Source organism: Protopterus annectens, chromosome 3.part0, assembly GCF_019279795.1.
Source record: "Protopterus annectens isolate FY-2018-M chromosome 3.part0, PAN1.0, whole genome shotgun sequence".
NCBI classification, from domain to species: Eukaryota; Metazoa; Chordata; order Ceratodontiformes; family Protopteridae; genus Protopterus; species Protopterus annectens.
Window position 1 is genome coordinate 1691736973 of NC_056731.1, and position 20974 is coordinate 1691757946.

General features: G+C 40.3%; 1 protein-coding gene across 1 annotated transcript in view; it reads left to right on the forward strand.

Annotated features, from left to right (window-relative positions):
* Positions 1-20974, forward strand: part of EIF3E (eukaryotic translation initiation factor 3 subunit E) — a gene marked incomplete in the record, with an annotated part of 1040336 nt that overhangs the window by 648736 nt on the left and 370626 nt on the right. Inside the window, 1 exon segment of the mRNA XM_044065734.1 lies at positions 7239-7340. Coding sequence (XP_043921669.1) covers positions 7239-7340 — 102 coding nt within the window.

The following is a 20974-nucleotide window of genomic DNA, read 5'->3' on the forward strand; positions in this document are numbered from 1 at the left end:
ATGTGTATATGAGGAGGCTAGGCAGGAGAATGTTATAGCCTGTGGACAAGATGACAAGAAATGTATCTTCATACCAGAGATGTTCTGTTCACTAAGTTGGAGGATAATTTTGGTTTCATTGTTTCTTCTATGGGCAGCGTCTTGGATCCTGGCTGCAGAACACAGTTCATTTACATAAGCAGTGGTAGAAATGGATAAAACGGGATGTTGTACCTGAATGTCAATACCGTTCATCTATCAAGTTTACAAAAGCGTAGGCACCTTCCTTTCACACTGTATATCCTATGCATGAGACTACATGCTGTAATGTACAGGAACAAATTTCTTCAGAACTGTTAATCTGTCAATGAAGAGATTGTCTGCATCACAGCTTGTCAGCTGCATGGTCTGCTCCAGGTGCAGTCATTTATGGGCAGTTAAGTACCCCTTTGTGGATCCTTCACTTTTCCTTTTACTTTACTGGAAAAAAATGTAGTTTTTATGTCATTTAGGAAGGGGAAGTGTGACTATGGTTGATAAATCCCTTACAAGGATAAACATTTTAAGTGTCGTTTGCTTAGACCCTTAGAACATTTTTTGTAATTATACTATCTGCCAGATGTTCGTACCCAAGGCTGTTCATATTCTCAGTTCTTTGTAACTTTACATTGAAAATAAGCATTTTCAAGCATTGGTTCATGCTAAGATAGCTTCTGAGCCATTGGACTGTCACATGCCCCATTAGCCTAAAAAGAAAGCTAAAAAGTTAGAGGCGTAGTTACTTGACGTCTGCTGCTTTCAGTCAGATAGTGAAGGAAGTCAAGACACTTGATCAGCCCTCAGACTGACTATTGTACATTGTTCCCACTGTTGGGACTCCTTAGGAGATAGTACAGGGATCCAGCATGTCCAAATTGACTGACGAAATGACCAACTCATCCTCAAACATAAACCAAGGCTGATCCTCTGTGGGAACTGGGGGAATTCCTTAAATTCTTTTCCTGACAACTTTCCTGGGAGCCTAATGCAGGGCTGTCTGGGTTCTGCTCCTCCTGATACTACTTCCTTGTAGACTCCTAAGAAAAGACAAAAGACCAAGTACATCTGTACTCCAGCACCTTCCCTTAGGAATCCTTGTCAGGAGTGGTTCAGTTTGTCTGAAGGCCTTTTTAAAGCCTAGATGGGTTTTAAAGACCCAATAGTTTGCTTCTCCCTCTGTATACTTCATAAAAGGAAGAGGGAGTCTTTCTCCTCCAAAGAACTTACTTCTTTAATGTCATTTGGAGGATTTGAATTATTCATGCCCAATGCAGTGTGTGTTATGAGTTTGAAGTGGACTACACTATGTCTTCAGATTACCCTCATGAAGAATAACTCTCCTTTGGCAATATAATTTATAAAATAAATTGGAAAGCTAAGCAAATATCTGATTCTCAAAGATGTTGTTTTGCATATTGAAATACAAAAAACCTCTGCTATTCTATCTGTTTAGAGGCTCTGGAGGATACTTTTTTTTTTTGCTTCTGTAGCTTCTAAATCCTAACCACTTGCTCTTAAGAAGCCAGGTAGGTTTTATAAGGTACATGATGCTCATAAGTGTTTGTATAAAACCCCACTTTCAGACTCTGTAGTTTTTTGTGGAATCAGATAAAGATCTCCAAATTGTTTCCTTCTACTAATGCCTTAACCACTGACAAAGATAGCAGGGCCATGGATAGATATTGTTTAAAAAAAAAAAAAAAAAAAAAAAAAAAAGCTATGCTTTGTATCTTTTGGTAATATGGCAAAAGTGATTTCTAACATTCCTGTCTCTGACACTGCAAGACATGCTTAAATCTACCTTCCAGGTAGCAAGGTATTCCATTAAATGTGGGTATGACGCTGATGCTTGTTCTGGGGCAGCTGCTACTGGTTGCGTTCTCAGAGGGTATGTCTGGCCCTGGCAGCAGTCCTTTCTAAAAGATGTCAGAGCCTTGATATGTGATTGCACCTTTAGACAAAGAAAACCTGTTTACAACCTGTTTTATTGATTTCCAGAAACTAGGGGAAAGGGCAAAGGTAATGCAAGGCTTTAAAGACCTGTTTCTTTTCCCCTCATCCCAAAGTTTGAGGTACTAACCCTGCAAATCTGGGCAATTTCTATTTTTTTACATAAATCATCCTTCTCAACAAAAAAGAAATAAATATTAAAAAAAAAAAAAAAAGTGGCAGGAGAAACCCACGTCATGAAGTAACAGGGTCCAAGGGATCATTTACTGACTAACCTCTAACTGTCTTCTTCCTTACCCAGCCTTCACTCCACCTCACCTGACCTCTTGCCACCCTTTTGTGGGCTGAGAGAATTTTGGAAGCTCTGCACTGTGCAAAAAACCATTGGCCATTCCATCATTGCGAGTAGTGGATGGTGTTATCTTGGACTTGTCCCTGAAGCCTGACTCCCAATTACCCACTTATAAGAAGTCAGACCATTTCTGTAGGGTCCTGGATTCGCATAAACATCTTTTTAGGAATCCTGCTGTTGATCCTGATGTAATGATTTAAGGTCTTAAGTAAGCACTTCTAGAAACCCATTGCCAAATGAAAAGGAGGAGAGGATCCTTGATCGATATGGCAAAAACATCTATATGATGTTGATGACCACTTGATCCAAGGAGATTCCATAGAGGCATTTCTTTAGGCCCTACACCTTACTATGATAAAGTTCACCTCCTTAGGTTACACCTTAAAATTAAAGAAATCTAACCTCTCTCTCTTTCCTGAAAATTTGGCTTTCTAGGGATCTTTCTGGACATAGACCTTCAAAAGAATTTCCTCCCAGTGGAAAATCTCACTTTCCTGACAAACTACTTCCAGTCTTCTCTTCTCAAGTAATCCCAGTATGAGAGTCTCTGATTTCTGGGATAAATGGCCTTGTATATCCTTATGATCCCCATAGCCAAGCTTTCACAGGAGAAAGACACAGTGGTATCTCAAGTATTCGGAACCAACACAGCCAGTTTCACAACCAAAAAATCCATAATCTTCCCTGTCTAAAAAGGGATCTCTGCAGTCAAAACTTAGGGGTGCCATTCAGAACCCCACAACTAAACCAGACGTTAAATTTTGCTCTCCCTGTCTGAAAACGTAGCACAGAAGTCAGGGCCTGCAGAGTGATCTTTGACTTAGCCGACAATCCTTTTAATTATTACTGCAGCAGACATTTCTTAACATCTACATTTGTGTTAAATAGACACAAATGTATTTTCTGTGTTTTGGGATATCAGGTTAAATTTATTTTGCCATTTAGCTTATCTCTGTCTCCAAAGGTTTAGTCTGCATTGTAGCTTTTTGGAAGTTCTAAGGCATCCATATCTATACTTGAAAAACTGCTTGATTCAAGCTACTTAAAATCAAGAAACTCCAAGGTTCTATACTTTACAACCAACTTACTTCTCCAGTTAGGTTTTACTCTGAACTTGAGTCAGCCCTGAATCCAGCTCATTGTTTGGTATTCCACAGCTCTTCTGGACACCTCCATTATGATAACATTTCTTCCAGTAGACAAGACACCGATTTTGAGAACTTAATTCTTCTGACTGACAAACCTTCAAATGACCTCCACAAGAGAGAGCTCGAGAGCCCTAGGATTCATGGCTTCAACAATTCTAATGATTCCACATGTCATCCTTCACATATGGAAAATTCAGTGGTACCTTAAATTGATTTACACTGTCGTACTTTGTCTGTTCCAGTCTCTCTCGCATTTTGTTAAAGAAGGTACCTGTCAGTTTTGGGGTTCCTTTTCTCATCCCAGTTTTTCAGCAGATAGTTGCATCAGGTGGTTTGGATTTTACATGGGGAGTCTCTTCAAAAAGTGTCAATGCCCAGAGAGATTGATTCAAACAAGACAGAGAAACCTATCAAGGAGATAATGGCATTATTGTATGCCCTTCAAATTCTATCATCTCTGGAACCCATAACATCTTCGTGTAGTGACAGGTGATATCACTGCCATGTGATATATCAACAAAAGTTTAGTCTCCTCTGCAGTCTTGGAAACCTAAGAGCAGTCAGTCCAACACACCCTCTCCCTCCAGCCTGTGTATATCTCCCAGAACTAAACACTATGGCAGATTATTTGAGGAGATACTAAATAGACCCTCATGAATGAATGTTGAACCTAGAGGTCTCCTGAAGATAGCCCATCAGTGGTGAACTTAGACCTTCTTGCTTCTACGTTAAACCATCAACTCAAGCTTGTTTGAACCACAACCCTATGCAAGTAAGCCCGTATAATCGGATGCTTTTCCCTTTCCATGGAAGGGGAAATGTCTTTGTGGTTTCCTCTCCATTTTCTCTCATTCCAAAGGATTTTCTGAAGATTCAGAAAGAAAAGCCAAAGATGATGTTGGTGACTCCCTTTTGGCACAGACAGCATTAGTTCTCCCCTCTTTTTTTTATCTAACCAGTAGCAATCACCATAGGTTATGTCACTTGATGGACTTGCAGGAAAAGGGCTCCCTCATTCATACAGACCTCAAGACCTTGAATCTCAGCATTTAGATGGTAGACTCTTGATTCATTTCTGGCACCTGTACTCTGAAAACAGGGCGCAGGTACTTAATAAGGAAAGGAAACCTGCAACTGGAAAATCTTTAGTTTCTAAATAGAAGAAATGTTTTTATGTGGTGCCATATAGAAGAGACCTGTCTCATGTGGTGGTTCCTATGATACTATATTTGTGTGAATTGCTCCACTCAGGCTTAGTATTAACTTTTGTTAAAATGCATTTCTCATTCATTTCAGCTAGTCTGCCTTTTGATTCCCATCTTTCCTCAAACTGTGAGGTCAAATGGTTTCTTAAGGCGTCTGCACATCAGGGTCTCCAAGGAAACAAGTCACTCTTCCTCGGGACCTATCTGATATTCTTGATGAACTAACCTGATCTCCTTTTGAAACTGCTGCTTTTTCCTTGAAATTTTAACTTGGAAAACAGTGTTAATTCCCTTGACATCAACCAAAAGAGTTTGAGTTACAGACTGTTATGTGCTGTCCTTTTTTTAGTCTTCCACAAAGACAGGGTTAGCCTCAGAGCCAATTTCTCCTTTATACCTAAAGTTGTTAGAGTTGTCTCTAAGTCAGTCTACCCTCTTTCCCAATCAACAAAGTAAAGGAGAAAAAAAATCTTCAATTGCTGGATGTTCACAGACAGCTGAGGTTGTATCCAGAAAATACACTTTTTTCAGGCAAATTTCTTCCAAATGGATACAGTAATTTTAAAATGCTGCACTATTCTTATATTGCATGTAGTCAGCCTGTAGCAGTCAATTACACTTAGTACTAGTGATTCAGTAATAAATCATTTTAAGGAGCATTTTTTTTCAAGTTAAAATATAAGTTAATCCAAGATGTTTGAAAGTTGTATGTTTAAAGTGTAACTGTAGTTTTCTTTAAATATATTTTTCATAAATGTATTATCTCCTCCATATCTGAGAGGTAAAATTGTTCTAATTTAAAAATTCTGCACATTATATTGTGGATTCAAGGAAATAACCGTTTCCCAGAATGTTCTGTTTAAGCTCCTTATATTTTACTTTTGTTGCAGTTTAGAGCTTTAGACATCCAGTCACTAGGATGCAACAGAGGTCACAGTCATCGGGGTTAAAGAATCCTTTTATGTTGACTCTGAAGCCTTCACTTGCCTTCACATATGAAACTCCTATAATCTTGTCAAAGCCTGGCCTAACAGAAGTAGTCTTTGCCTTGAGTTGGAGAGGAAACGGTTGATTGTGGAATGTTAGTAGCTTTGTAAGCATGAAACAAAGAACAAACACAGGAATGATACTGGTTTAATTGACCCACTGAGCTGCGACCTAGCAGTAAATCCTATACCACAACCTCTGGTAAATTCTGATAGAATTACTCAGAACATCAACCAAAAATGTTAAAAGTACAGTCACATCATTGGAAAGCAAAAGTGAATTAGCTACACACACACACACACACACACACACACACACACACAACCTCAAAAGTATTGCACCAGATTCACCATGAGTGGGGCAAAGCACCATTGCTGTTTTTTAAGTAAGAGATTTTTTTCCCCTGTCCACCTTATGACTTCCACTGAGCTAAATGCCTAATAGTCCCACAGTGGTGGAAGCTAAAAACTTCATATATGAAGTGCAGATTCCATACGTTGAAATGTTGGGAGTCTGGGAACACAGATATTTCAGCATGTTGCTGGTATTGATAAGAATTTTATCTTCTGTCTTTTTGTTTTCCATATCAAAACACACACATTTAATACTTTAATACTTAAGTCATTTTCTTGGCGCAGAAGGTTAAAGCCCTGGACTACTCCATAGGCAACCTGAATTCCATTACAGGTTTGGTGCCTGTATGAGTTGGCGAGAGAAGTTGGGCATAAGCAGACGCTGCCTACTCACCCATCCTGGAGGAGGGAGGTAGATGTGGCTTGTCACACAGGTGAATCCTAACAGGAGCACTAGGTGTTTATGTAGTGCAGATCCATCCCAGTTGAGGTTGAACTACTGTATTGCATTCGTACTAACTAGCTACATGGGGAAATAACATGTAGAGACATGCTTCCCCACAGAAGGTAGTTGTGTGCTCCAAGGAGGCACAGAGGTGGGAGTTCCCAGGGAAGAAGGTAAGCTGCCCCCAACACCAGTCAGCTGGCTTGCTGCCTACCACCTTATATTTACTGGAAAACCCAGGGCTAGACAGAGGTTTCCAGGCAAGAAGGAATGGATTGTAGTGCTCATGCCTAGTCTGGAAATACCCGTCTCATGTTCTCCTGCAGTGAACGATACAGTTGGGTGAAGGTAGAGGATCTATCTGTCAAGGTCCTTGGGGAGAAAAAAAAGTGTAATTTTTGTGCATAGTTGTTCAGTACTTTTATAAAGCTAAAGTATGCATGCTGTAGAAGTATGGGAATATTTATTTTATTTATTTTTGTACTGTGTTTTGCTGCATAACAGTGTGATTGTTTACTCTCTAATGTAGGATTCCAGAATCTGAAGTTTGAATTTGGGAGCAAACTATCAGTGTGCTGCTATTACTTAAGTCTTTTTGTGTTGATTTTTGCTTTCTTTATTAAAACACTGACATTGAATGTTTAGTTGTCATTTACAGTTGCACCTGCTGTCCACAAAGCTGAGTTACACTGACTGCAGAAACATGTTTTATTAAAGATGTTACGTTATGGTTGACCGTGTGTTCATTATTTTTTTTTTTTTATTTTTTTTTTTTTATAGGAGTCCTACACTTATAAAGACCCCATTACAGAGTTTGTGGAATGCTTATATGTCAATTTTGACTTTGACGGTGCCCAGAAAAAGCTAAGAGAATGTGAATCGGTAAGTTCATATATTACTTGTATGAAGCTTTTGTGTGGAGAAAAAATGATACTGGCATATTTGTTAATCAGGGCTGCTCTGAAGTGCAGATTGTTTGTATTTGATATTCATTTATCCTGTTCAGTCACTTAGTGAACAGTGTCCTATTTACATTGCCTTTGATGTTGTGCTTGTTTATAGCTGTGCCGTGTGTATCTTGTTCAAAAGACATGTATACCACAAGATTATTGGGAAGATTAACTCCACATTGGTACATCTATGTTGCTGGGCCTGGTTTGCATGTAGAACACTCTACCATTGTAGATAAGAAATAACAGTAAGAGTAGGAAATATCAAGTAAATAAATCCAAAAGTGTAAAAAGCTGGTATAAAATGAGGGTTTTTCTTTAGGAATCAACATTTGATGTATTTTATTTAGTTTTGGCCAAGGAGACCTCTTCCCTGATGACCCTGGCATAAAGGAAACAGTTATATTGATTTATGGTATGAAAAGCACACACCAACCACAAACTGATATAAAAAGCCAGATAGAAGCCAGTAAGATCCACAACCGATTTATTGATTGAGTTCTTTCGTCTCACAATAGAAACTTCATCAGAATACCATTTTAACAAAAACCTCACCTTTTATACATTGTATTAATCACATAAAATTGCATCACTTCCTATATACAAAAAGTGAACTCATACATAAATACAAATAACTACTTAAAAATACTACATGACATTATCCTGTATAAAACACTTGCATATAAAATTCTGCTGTACGTTTTAAAGTAGAACTAATAGAAATTGCACTGTTAAGTCCTGGTGCCTCAGAGGCGTTAGTTCTCATTTGCCATCTGAGCTCCTTCAGTTCTAGATATTCATTCACCCCCCCCCCCCCCCCACACACACACACCTAAAGTGACTTGCTCAATGACAGTGAACCTGAAAACGTGTCCTGGATGCAAGCCAATACGTGCAGCAAGGGCATTTTTTGTTTCATTCCTACCAATGACATAATAATGTTGGTAGATTCTAGTTCTCAGTGCATTGATGGTTTTTCCTATGTAAAAACCTAGACAAAGGAAGCACTTGGCTAGATATACAACTCCCTTACTGCTGCAAGTGAACTTGTTTCGTGTTATATATCCACCATAATTTGGTATATATACCTCCTTGCCTTCCAGGATATATTTGCATTGCATGCAAAATCCACATTTTACCATGCCCCCCGTCCTTGCATTCGTCTTTTTATAGGTTTCCATCATATTTTTTATACTGGTATCTTTTTATAGACAATTTTAGGGAATGTTCCTACCAAGTCAAGGTGTTCTGTGTTCACACTGAACATGTGCCAGTTGTGTGTTAAAATCCTTTTAATATTGTAGAACTGATTGTTAAATCTAAATATACCAGATTTGCTGATGTTTCCCTTCATTGTGTACAACCATTTCTTCACTACCCTGTGCTTTCCCTAACAGAGGGAATAAAATGTCCATTCTCTCTCTCTGTTGTAACTTCCTTCAATATCCAATCCACAAATGTTTATGGGTATCCTCTTTATCAGCATGAATTTTAATATATTCAACTGATGTACAAATTCATCATGTTCCGTTACCATTCTTGCTATCCTAACCCCTTGCCCTTTCACTAGGGATTTTTTCTGTGACAGTGGATGGCAACTATCGAAGTGTAGGAGGGTGTTGGAATATGTCGGTTTTCTGAAAATATTGGATGTAAATTGTTTGTTTCTGCTTTTTTGTAGTGTGATGTCCAAGTAATTGGTGGTATCCCATGTAGTAGTACTCGTGAATTCCAGAAATTCGGTGCTCTGCTCTATAAATTCCAGGAAATTATGCAATTCCCCCTCACTTCCTTTCCAGAAAACAATGATGTCCAAGAAACGACCATAAAATGTCCAATAATCAGTAAATACACTTTTAAACACAGTTTCCTTCTCCCAAAATGCCAAGACAATATTAGCGATTATGGGGGCACATGCTGCCCCCATTGCTACCCCCCTGCACTGTCGAAAAAGTTGGCCTTCGAAAATAATAATGTTCATATTTAAGACCAACTCCATCAAAATCCTAATGGTGAGAATGCGTCCATGGCTAATATTAGAATGTTGGCACAGGAAGCTATAAAACCACTCAATACCCATGTCGTGCGGAATAGCTAAAAATAAATCTCATATCAGTGGTGGAGAAGATTAAATCATCACAGTATTTGTCATTGGTTATTTTACCTAAGCAGTCCCAGGAAGCCTTTAAAGTCCATGGGCAGTATTTGAGTACATTTTTTTGCTATCAATAAACCTAGCTATAGGATATGTTTTTGAAGCTCTTGCATCCACTATAGGTCTAAGAGGGGGGTCCCGAAGGTCCTTGTGGACCTTCGGGACTCCAAAAATTGTGGGTATTTTTGGATGCTTTAGCACCATATATGAATGTTCGTCAGGTGTAATCCCATGGTTCAATACTAACTCGTCCAAAGTCAAGTCAACTTTCCTATAGGAGATGTTTTTCTCATTAACATTTATTTCATCATAGGTATCAGTGTATAGTATGGTTAGCATCTCATTTACATAGTTGTTTTAGTTCATGATGACTAGGCCCCCTTCCTTATCTGGCTTCATTGCCCTGATATCAGCGTTACCACAAATGTCTTTTAAAAAGAAGTTATGTACTCACCATAACGTTCCATCTAAGTAGGTAACTTCATTTGTCAGCAACCAGTGGGTATCAGATCTGAATCGGATCCGAGCCGGCAGCTTTATTCAGCTAAGATCTGAGCTCCAAGCTCCTCCCCCTTACCCATAACCCCCTGCCATCCCTGTCTGTCCTCAGATCAAGTTTGCTATAGTATCATAAAATACTACAAAACAAAGGATCAACTAAACATCCTAACCTGATGTCATCTGGAAAAGGAAGCACCAAGATCCTAAAAGGACGAACTACAGGTTAGGGGGACAGAGGGGGGGGGGTTGGTTGCTGACAAATGAAGTTACCTACTCAGATGGAACGTTATGGTGAGTACATAACTTCTTTATTTGATGTAGTTAACTTAATTTGTTCATCAACCTGTGGGACAGAATCCCCAGCTACCAAAAACTTGGGAGGTCCTCATGGAAGAATTTTCTGGAGCACTGCAGAGCCAAAGGACGCCCTCCCTCTGGAAATTATATCCAACTTGTAATGGGTAATAAAAGTATGAGATGAAGTCCAAGTGGCTGCTGAACAAATGTCATCCGAGGACACTCTGGACCAAAAAGCAGCAGAAATAGAAATCGATCGAGTAGAATGGGCGTGAACTCCAACAGGTTCAGGTCGGCCAGAACTCTTATATGCGAGAAGTGTACATTGGGAAAGCCACCTGGACAATGTAGCTTTTGACACAGGTTTACCCAAAAAGGGTTTAGCAAAGGATACAAGGAGTTGCTCAGATTTCCTATGTTCAGCAGTCCTGTGTAAGTAGAACCTCAATTGTCTGTGCATGTCCAAAGAATGTTATTTGTGTTCACCTTTGTTATGATAATTTGGGAAAAAAAACGGTAAATTGATAGATTGATTAATGTTGGACTCAGAGGCAACTTTAGGCAAAAAGGAGGGATTGGTCCTGAGGGAAACTCTGTCTTTATGAAAGACCAGGTATGGAGGTTTGGCACAAAGGGCTTGAAGCTCCGAAACTCTTCTCGCCGAAGTGATGGCAATGAGAAAGGCCTTTTTCCAAGATAAATATTTTAGATCCACCAAAGCTGCAGGTTCAAAGGGAGGGCCAGTAAGAGCCTGGAGAACAAGGGTTAAATCCCACGGAGGGACTGCATCCTTAACAGGAGGCCTTAACAAGAAAGTACCTTTTAAGAAAGTCTTGCAGATCTTAGAAGAAGCTAAAGGACCGAGATCACTTCCCACATGAAAGTGGGAAATCGCTGCTAATTGGACTTTGACCGTAGAGAAGCTGGCACCTTGGTCAAATAAATATGACAAAAAATCTAATACAGCTGGTATTGAGGCTGTCAAGGGATCCAAATTTCTATGTTCCGGCCAGATCGAAAAACGTTTCCATTTGCTCTTATAGACCTTTCTAGTAGAAGGTTTATGAGCGGCTACTAAAATAGCCTTAACAGAAGAGGAGATGCCAGGAGTCCTAGCTATTATTGGAACTGGATCAACCAAGCTGTGAGCTTGAGAATGTCCAGGTTTAGGGTTGTCAACCCTAGGGGGTGCAATATCAGATCTGGAGTGGGATCCAAAATCTATGGAGGATTCACTAGATAAGACCATAGGCAAGGGAACCACGTTTGACGAGGCCAGAATGGGGCTATAAGGATCACTCTGCTCCCCACCCGATGAGCTTTCCGCAAGAATTTTACCATCAGAGGAAGAGGTGGATTAGCATAAAGTAGACCGGATGGCCAAGCATGCACTAGAGTGTTTCTGGGGGATTCCCCTGGTGGGGGAAGTGGAGCGAAGTACTCGCTGCACTTTGCGTTCAAAGGCGACACAAAGAGATCACAGCAATTTTGACCCCACTTGAGGAAGATTTGCTTCGCTACTCTCTGGTTCAGAGACCACTCATATGGTGAGGGGATGGTTCGACTCAGCCTGTCTGCCAGAATGTTCGACCGACTCGGGATGTGCGTTGCTATGAGAAAGCGGTTGGTGGTGATCACCCATTCCCAAACTTGCATGGCCTCTCAACAAAGCGGATAGGATCTGGTTCCCCCCTGTTTGTTGATATACCAGACTACTGACATGTCTGTTTGAATTGCAATTGTCCCTAAGGGAAGAAGGGCCTGGAGTGCTTGCAATGCTAAAAGCACCGCCCTCATCTCTAGGACATTGATGTGCAACAAGTTCTCTGAGTGGGTCCACGTGCCTTGGACGGTTCTGCCCATGCGGTGCCCTCCCCACCCGAGGCGAGAAGCATCCGTGGTCACCGTGGCTTGGGGTGGGGACATTGAGAAGGGGTGCCCTTCCCGGAGATCCGAGGACTGGATCCACCAGAGCAGGGATTTCCTGCTAACCTTGCTGAGGGGGATAGATGCACTTAGCGGATGTTGCAGGATGGACCATTGAACCTGCAAGGTCCATTGTAGGACCCTCATGTTTAGACGAGCTAGAGGTGACAGATTGATGGCCGCAGCCATGGAACCTAGCACCCTCAGGACCAATTCCACTGGAGGAGCCGGGGATTGTAGGAGGGCCAGCACGTGGAGTGTCAAAGTTCGAAGCATGTCCGGAGTTTGGAAGACCCTCAACAGGTTTGTGTCTAACCTGGCCCCTATGAAATCCAAAATTTGAGTTGGTTGAAGGGAGGATTTCTTGAGATTGATTGAGATTCCCAGATGAGAGGCCAAGTGAAGGAAGTAATTCCTGGCAGAACTTAGTAGATGCCTGGTGGGGGGCTGTCAGGAGCCAGTCGTCTAGGTACGGAAAGACCTGTATTCACTGAAGCCTCAGGTGGGCCGCTACAACTGCCATAACTTTGGTGAACACCCTGTGGGCTGTGGTGAGACCAAAGGGGAGGACCCTGAACTGATAGTGGCTGGCTCCCAGCCAGAAGCGGATAAACCTTCTGGATCGTCTGTCCATCAGAATGTGGTAGTATGCATCCTTGAGGTCTGTAGAGCACATCCAGTCGTTCTCCTGCAGGAGTGGGAGAATGGATTGAATGGTGACCATCCGGAACTTTTCTTTGGCAACCGACAGGTTTAGAGTGGACAGGTCGAGGATTGGTGTTAAGTCCCCCGTCTTTTTTGGCACCAGAAATAACCTGGAGTAAAACCTGGTCCGGATTGATCTTGGGGGACGGGCTGGATTGCTCTTTTTTCTAGCAGCTGCTTTATTTCTGTGGCTGCTGCCTCCCTTTGATTGGGTGGAACATTGGGGAGGCTCCGGGGTCTGAGAGGGAGATTCAGAAAGGGGATAGTGTAACCTCTAGATATGATTCGAAGCTGCGGCCATCAATCTGTCACCTCTAGCTCCCAAACTGCTAGGTGCCTCGAGAAATGCCCCCCCGACTGCCTCCAGAGTGGAGCAGTCGGGTAAACCCTCAGGGCTGCTGCACGGGCCGATCCGAAAAGGGTTCTCTCGACCTGAAATTCTTCGGTCCCCCTCTGCCTCTGGGCCGGCGTCCAAACTGTCCTCCTCTGCCTCTTAAGGACGAGGGGTCCAGAGCGAAACGGGACTGTTGAGATTTCCGGAACCACATCTTCTTTTGTCCCCTTTGGTTCCTGGAGAAGGACCTCTGGGGAGCCGAGAAGCGGATCCCGACAGCAGACAACGTCTTCCCATCTTTCTTGCTTTGGAGTAGCGTGTCGCGGATGGTCTTGCCAGGGGATCAGGGATGGAATGCGGGACCGCCGCGGTCGCAGCCGGTGCCGCTGAGGGAGAAGAGGACGAAGCCGAGTCCGGGGGCAGAAGTCCCGCCAGAATCAGCTTCGACCTCCTGTCCCTCAAAGCCCTGGGGTTGAAGGCTGCACAAATTGTGCAGCCCAAGGAGAAATGGTCCACCCCAAGGCAGATAGCACACTGAGTGTGGCCATCCGCTGGGGATAGCTTATGGCTACACTCGGTGCATTTGGAAAAAATTGCTTTTAGGGCCTTAGACATGGTAACAAAAGATAGGCCCAACCTGCACACACATCTTCACACACACGGGGGGAGGGGGGAAGACTAAACTAACTAAAATATAGAAAAAAATTACTAACAAGTTTAGCAATTTAAGAGAAAAGGGGAAACAACACTCATTCCGTCTATCGATTTAAACTAAAAACTAGGGCAAAAAGTAAATTTTGATATAAACTCACGAAGCCCTACGCTTGGAAACTCAATCTAGATGCTTGAATAAGCCGCGGCAAGTGAGATCTGAGGACAGAGAGGGATGGCAGGGGGTTATGGGTAAAGGGGAGGAGCTTGGAGCTCGGATCTTAGCTGATTAAAGCTGCTGGCTCGGATACGATTCGGATCCGATACCCACAGGTTGATGAACAAATGAAGTTAACTGCTTCAGATTATATCCATTTCTTCCTTTTTGATGTTATATATCTCCTCTCTACCATTTCTCTTAACATTCCTCATGTTCCTAATATCATTCTCACACATTTTTTCAAATATTTGAACAGTGGGGTGTAATGGGGGATTAAATACACTTGTTTTCTTACATATATTCCTTCCTTCTGTTGTCACTTTTGTGCCTTTAAAATAAAAATCCAAGTTAAGCTTCCTAGTGTAAAGCTTTAAATCAATAAGAGCTTCACCTAAAGTGGCATTTTTGTTAGGCACAAAGGACAGGCCTTTTTCAAACACATCTGCTAGTTGCTCACTTATTTCTACATTACTGTAATTGTATATTTTAAAGTCACAGTTTCTGTTACAAATAATCTTATAGGCTATCACTTCATCTATCTGTTCCTGGTCCGTGCATAATTCGTTTTCGAACCCCCCAAGCCCTCTTGTTGTTGCATTAGTTCTGGTTGTGTGGGTAATACCCCCCCCCCTCCCCTGGTTCCTCGGTCACTCGGACCTCCTCCGGGGGGGGGGGGTATTCTGAAGGGTCTGGTGTATAAGCACCATCTTATATTTCTACTTCCTGGGGTTCTAATACCTCCTGGCTAGTACTTATAACGTCTCTCCCATTTCTTATCTGTCCTAAAGGGGGTAAAGGGTATGCTTTGCCTTCCCTATACTCCCTTTTATCCCTTGCCAGTTTATGGTTCTTACGATCTTTAATATCATTCACAGTGCAATCAGTTCTGTTAAATATTTTAAAATAATCCATTTTTTGGATTCAAACAATAAATCTTTGTGTATGTTGTTGTCAGCAATTTTAGTCTGGTCGACTAACTCGGCCATTTTTCTGTTATTGTCCTTGATTAAACAGTTGAGCAGCTCACAACCCTGTTTGTTAAACAGTTCAATAAGTTCTTTATGTAAGAGAGAATCCCTTACCAGTCCTGAGAGGAATTTCCACATCCTGAGCCCATTTTGAACTCGTTCTGTCCGAGTACATTCCCCTAAATATGCGTTTTTAACCTGCAACTTTTGTGGTACCTTAAAGGTAAGGTCTTCCAAAATATTAAGCTGTTCAGCCATTGTCCCATTGTTGTGCTGATTTCCTTTACTGCTGTTTAAACTAAACCGCCATTCTTTCTCATCTTCCAGCTATTGCAAAGAAGTCCTGCCTTTGTAAGAGGTGCCGCCCCTTTTAGCTCCTCTATATGTAGTGCTATGCAAATCCTCCGATTGGTCATTGTTTGGTGGGCGTACTCTCTGACCTGGAGTAACCCCACTGAAGCTGTTACTATCATCAAACACACTCATACCAGTTCCATTGTAGCAAGCCTGATCGCCCAGTGCTCTAGAGTTAGTCTGTTGTAATTTTTCCACAATACTGGTGAGGTTTGCAACAGTGGTGTTTAATACACCCAGAAATTTAGCCAAGTCCGATGTACTGGTGGATCTGCCGCCTCCATATCCATCGCAGCACCAAACTGTATGAAAAGCACACACCAACCACAAATTGATATAAAAAGTCAGATAGAAGCCAGTAAGATCCACAACCGATTTATTGATTGAGCGCTTTCGTCTCACAATAGAAACTTCATCAGAATACCATTGTAACAAAAACCTCAAATTTTATACATTGTCTTAATCACATAAAATGACATCACTTCCTATATACAAAAAGTGATCTCATACATAAGTACAAATAACTACTTACAAATACTACATGACATCATCCTATATAAAACACTTGCATATATAATTCTGCTTTAAGTTTTAAAATAGAACTAATAGAAATTGCACAATTGTTACAATGGTATTCTGATGAAGTTTCTATTGTGAGACAAAAGTACTCAATCAGTAAATCTGTTGTGGATCTTACTGGCTTCCATCTGGCTTTTTTTATTGATTTATGGAATGTAATAGAATACATTTTGGTACAGTAATGTTACTATCTAGTGAAGGGTTTATTAAATATAATTGCATGTCTCGTATATATTTTCTACAGTACTAATTACAGCAGTGGATGTCAGCGTTACGGACAATTTAATATTGTTTTAGGTATAATTACATTTGTGCTATGAAGATTAGTAAGTATAGTTTTCATTATGAGTTAATTAACAAGTGTTAGTTAGCATTGCCAAACTAATGTGCATATGACGTACTGCAAGTCTAGAGCTCTTTTTTGTATTACAGCCCTCTTATCTTGCATATCTGCATATTCAAAGCTTACAATTTATGTGACGCAGTTTAGCTAGTAAGAGCTGAACTTAGCCTTTAAATAGAACAGTATAAAATGGAGTGCAGGCTAATTGTTATGTGCATAGATAGATGGGAGAGATGGTTAAACATGATTTGTCATTGGCCTTTATTTAGAAAGCAGTTGCATACCTGTGGATGTTTAATGTGTGTTGTAGGTTTCTTTGTAAGCTGTAGGGGTATTCTCTTTCTTTTCTTAGGTCTTGGGGGAGGTGGTACCATTTGGCAAGGGGTGGTGTTACTGAACCTTTTTTGTGTCTTGGCTTGACTGAACTGCTGTATTTATATTGTTAGGGAGCTGTCTGAGCCTGTGATGTAGTTATGGAGAGTGGATTTACACTCGTCTTGTTGGTGAGAATGAGGCAGTACTTATGGTAGAAGTGTAAAGGTGTGGTGGAGAGGAGTATGCCTTGGGTGGGACTAGAAGCTTGTAATCTTTTTTGGGGAGAAGTGCAATGATGTTCATACATGGGTGCTAGATTGACAAATCTGTAATGTAATTTTGCTTTTTGCTGTTTGAATGATTTTGTGTAGTGATTTCACTTCAAAAGTGGACATACTCTAAATCATGACTAAAGACATGGTTAAACCTTGCTTAATTTGGGGGTAAGGGGATTAGAGACGTTACAGCATGTTTAATGTTGGATGCTTACCTTAATATTTACAGTGTATGAGAATGTGAATGTGTGAGTTTAATAATCCCAGGTATTTAAATGTTCCTGTACTTTTCACCAGTTCTGTTATTGTTTAGAACCTTAATTTTTATGGGGTTATTGCTTTTTAATATTTGGGTAGTACCACAAAGCAATGTTGTGATTTTGCAGCTGTTTAATGCTTAAGCTTGCTGTCATCTAGAGACAAAGGGAAACAAAACATTCTACATTTGATTCTACGTGATAGAGGGCAGTGTGTTTGATCGGTAAAGAAAGATGTCCTCTGCAGAAAGAGAAATAGAGGCAGTGGTAGGAAGACGTTAATGCAATTTCTAAACAGAGAAAATGAGGATCAATCTAAATACAGACCCCTGTGGTATTTCTGGTGTAGATTTACCTTGCTGTGAAATATAGTCATCATTTTAGGTATTAATTGTGCTTTGTGATGGGTAGATGTCAGACCAGTTGAAAAAACATAAGGGTTAAAGCATGCAGGATTTTAAAATTTTTAAAAGAGGAATAGGGTGGTCAACACTCATAATGTTCTTATTAGGTCTGCAAAAATGCAACTGTTGAGCCACCCCTTTTCCAAAGTTAATATCTTAACTGGGCCAGTGTAAATGATAGTGGATGTGCTGTGGTCTGCACTGAAAATGTGGTGAGACTGTTTGCAGACCTTATCATATATGATCAATTCACTGATAGTAAGTTAATGTCTGAAATGTTTTTGTGATGGATCATACAATTGAGGTGGGCTTGAATTATTGTGACAAGTGAGAGGAGTTTTTTGGTATGGGAACATAGTGGGTGTGGAATGCTTATATGTTAATTTTGACTTTGACTGTTCCCTTGTGAATCCCAGTAGGAGCACTTAAGTGTTCAACCAGCATGGAACTGCACTAGTTGAAGTTGCACTGCTGTAGCTGCAATGGATGGTGCCATGCAGAGAAAAGGTGGATGAACTGATTTAGGTGTGTGGTTGGCTTTTTTTCCAGGTGCCCTGTTATTGTCTTGGATAAGATAAAATATTGGGATAATCATTTTTGAATATGATGAGTGTTTGGTTTGTGGGGTGCATCACTAGTTGTATAGTGTGAACTAGAGAGAGAAAGTTCTTGAGGATGTCTGGGAGTGTGAAGATCATGGTTGAGGCAATTTTTATTGCTTTCTGAATTGACAAAGTGCGTTGTATTCCTGATTCCTTATTAGCCAGAAAAGTTTTAGGCTGAGGTGACAAGCACTCTTGTTTTCTACTCAGATATGTGGATTTGAGGCCTAAATTGCCTGTAGATGTGACTGCACACATTTGTGATGTGGAAGAAAGACTTTGCAACCTATATCGGTTCCCCCTTTGTCTTGTAAACTGTGCCATGGTGGATTTCAACATGGTCACTCTAGGAGTCAGATTCGACTCATCAGAGAGCGAGAGAGGAGTATTTGTTTTTTTCTTTAAGTTTGGACAGGTGTCTTAAGGAAGGTTTAATGGTTGATACTGCAGGCTTTCTATTTGTCATGCTTTACTGTTTGCCTCATTAGGATTTTTAGGTGGGCATCTCTCACCATTCAGTCTTTTGTGTATTTTTAGAAATAATTTGTGTGCTAATTATTTTAATGGTGCATTTATTAAGTTAAGGGCTTCACAAAGAGTTGTTTCCTAGCAGAGACTTGATGGCTTGTGTTGAAGCTCACCTACTAGTTGTGATTATTTTGCTTCTGAGAATGTTCTTGAGGATCTGATATGGAAGCTGTTGAAGCGTTTTATAGGCTGATGTAGTTGCTTTTGGGTTGTGGTCACAGTTTGGAAGACAAGTAAATCTGCTTACATCAAATTGGAATGGTTGATATCCGTTGATCACTGCTGCAGTACCCTTAACTATATATGTGTTTTATCCTGCCAAGCATATAACAGCCAGCCAGCTTCCAAAGCTTCAGGACACCTTCCACATGCCCAAACTGTAAGGTGGTGTGAGCTGAGCTGACTAAGGCAAGTTTGGATGAAAAGCCCTTCAGAGCTTTACTGCTGACAAAGAATATGCTCTTCTAAGGTTTTCAAGGATCAACTGTTGGCTTGGTGCTGTTCCTTTGCTGGGCAGATAAGTTCCCTTTGGAGAAAACTTTCCATTTTGTATTTTTTTTTTGTGTGTGTGTGTTATCATTTTCCTCTTCAGGAAAGTTATTTTATTTTAAAGCTAAAAGTTTTGTGATGTGAAGTTGTTTTATCTCGCTGTTCATACTTACAGATGGGTTTGGAGCTGATCCTCGGCTCCGAGTCGGCCTACTACAAAGCTCGAGGTTTACAGACAGCTCGAGGCCAAGTCACTATCCCATGATGCACCTAGAGTTACCTCAGATCTAGTTTGCCGCTGCAATAGATCGGAGGTTCCTTGCACAACTAGGGCCAGTATAATTCTTTTTCTCAAAACTATTTAGGAAAATTATGTAAAAAATTGTTCTGAAGATATTCCTAGGGATAGTTGCCGGAATTTTGATGAGGGGATGAGGGAGAACAGCAATTTTGGATGTCATCCCAAATTTGTTTTACAATACAATGAAGTCTCCCTGGGTATTCGTGCAAATTTGAATAGTATTTGGGAACATTTTTTGAGTAAGGATACAAGGAACACTTTGGGTGATTTCCCTATTGTGGTCTTTAGTAGGGGTCTTAATCTAAAGGATATTTTGGAAAAAAGTAGGAGGGACAACAGACGTTCCTTTATGAACAAGTGTGGTTGTTGCAGATGGTGTAGGTATATCGCTGTTGGTGCCTACACCACTGTGAAAGGTTACGGGCGAACTATAGCATGCCCAGGTAGTTGTAATTGTTTAACTAAAAATTGTGTTTATTTGGCAACTTGTATGTCATGCGACACATTTTATGTCGGCATGACAACAAGAAGCCTGAGGGAAAGAATTTGTGAACATTGTGGCTCCATTAGGAGAGGGGATGAGCATAATGCTCTCTTTTTGCATTCGCAAAGATGTCATGAATTTAAAAAATTCTTGTTTTTTGTAATCGATAAGGTTAACCTGGATTACCAGGGTGATATTAAGAATTGTGTGGCTCTACGCGAAATGGAGTGGCAGATCAGGTTGAATGCCACTAGGACACCTGGGATTAATGAGAGCATTTCAATAAAACCTTTGTTAAAATTCAGAGCGAGTTTTATATGAAATTTCATATATTGCTTTCTCATTTTTACAGTATGGTGTATATAGGATTAGACCTGAAAGATTTAATATCAATATTATTATTAAATTAAGTTATATTCATATATTATATTTTATATATTTTATTATTTTTGAAACATTTGCATTATGTAGGTTTCATGGAGTTTTGCACTAACAATATTACATATTATACCATACCATATATTTTTAAAGATTTATTTTGTGTTTAAAATTCATTTGATTTGTGTTTTATACATTTTTGTTGTATGTTATTAGGTTGAAATTGTAAATAATAATTTATATGTGTTTTCATATTATTTCAAAGCTGGATGCATTGTTAAAAATTGTAAAATTGTGTTTGTGGCTTTAAGTTTGAAGCCTTGTGGATATTTAATGATTCATTTAATGATTCATTAATTGAATAATTGATGAATTTTTAGAGATGTGTTTAGTATTTATATGGGTTTAAATGTTTTGTGCACTATGACTCTGAAGAAGCCAGTATAACTGGTGAAAGCGCTTAGTCGTAGTGTCGTTTGGTGGAATAAATCCTTCATTTA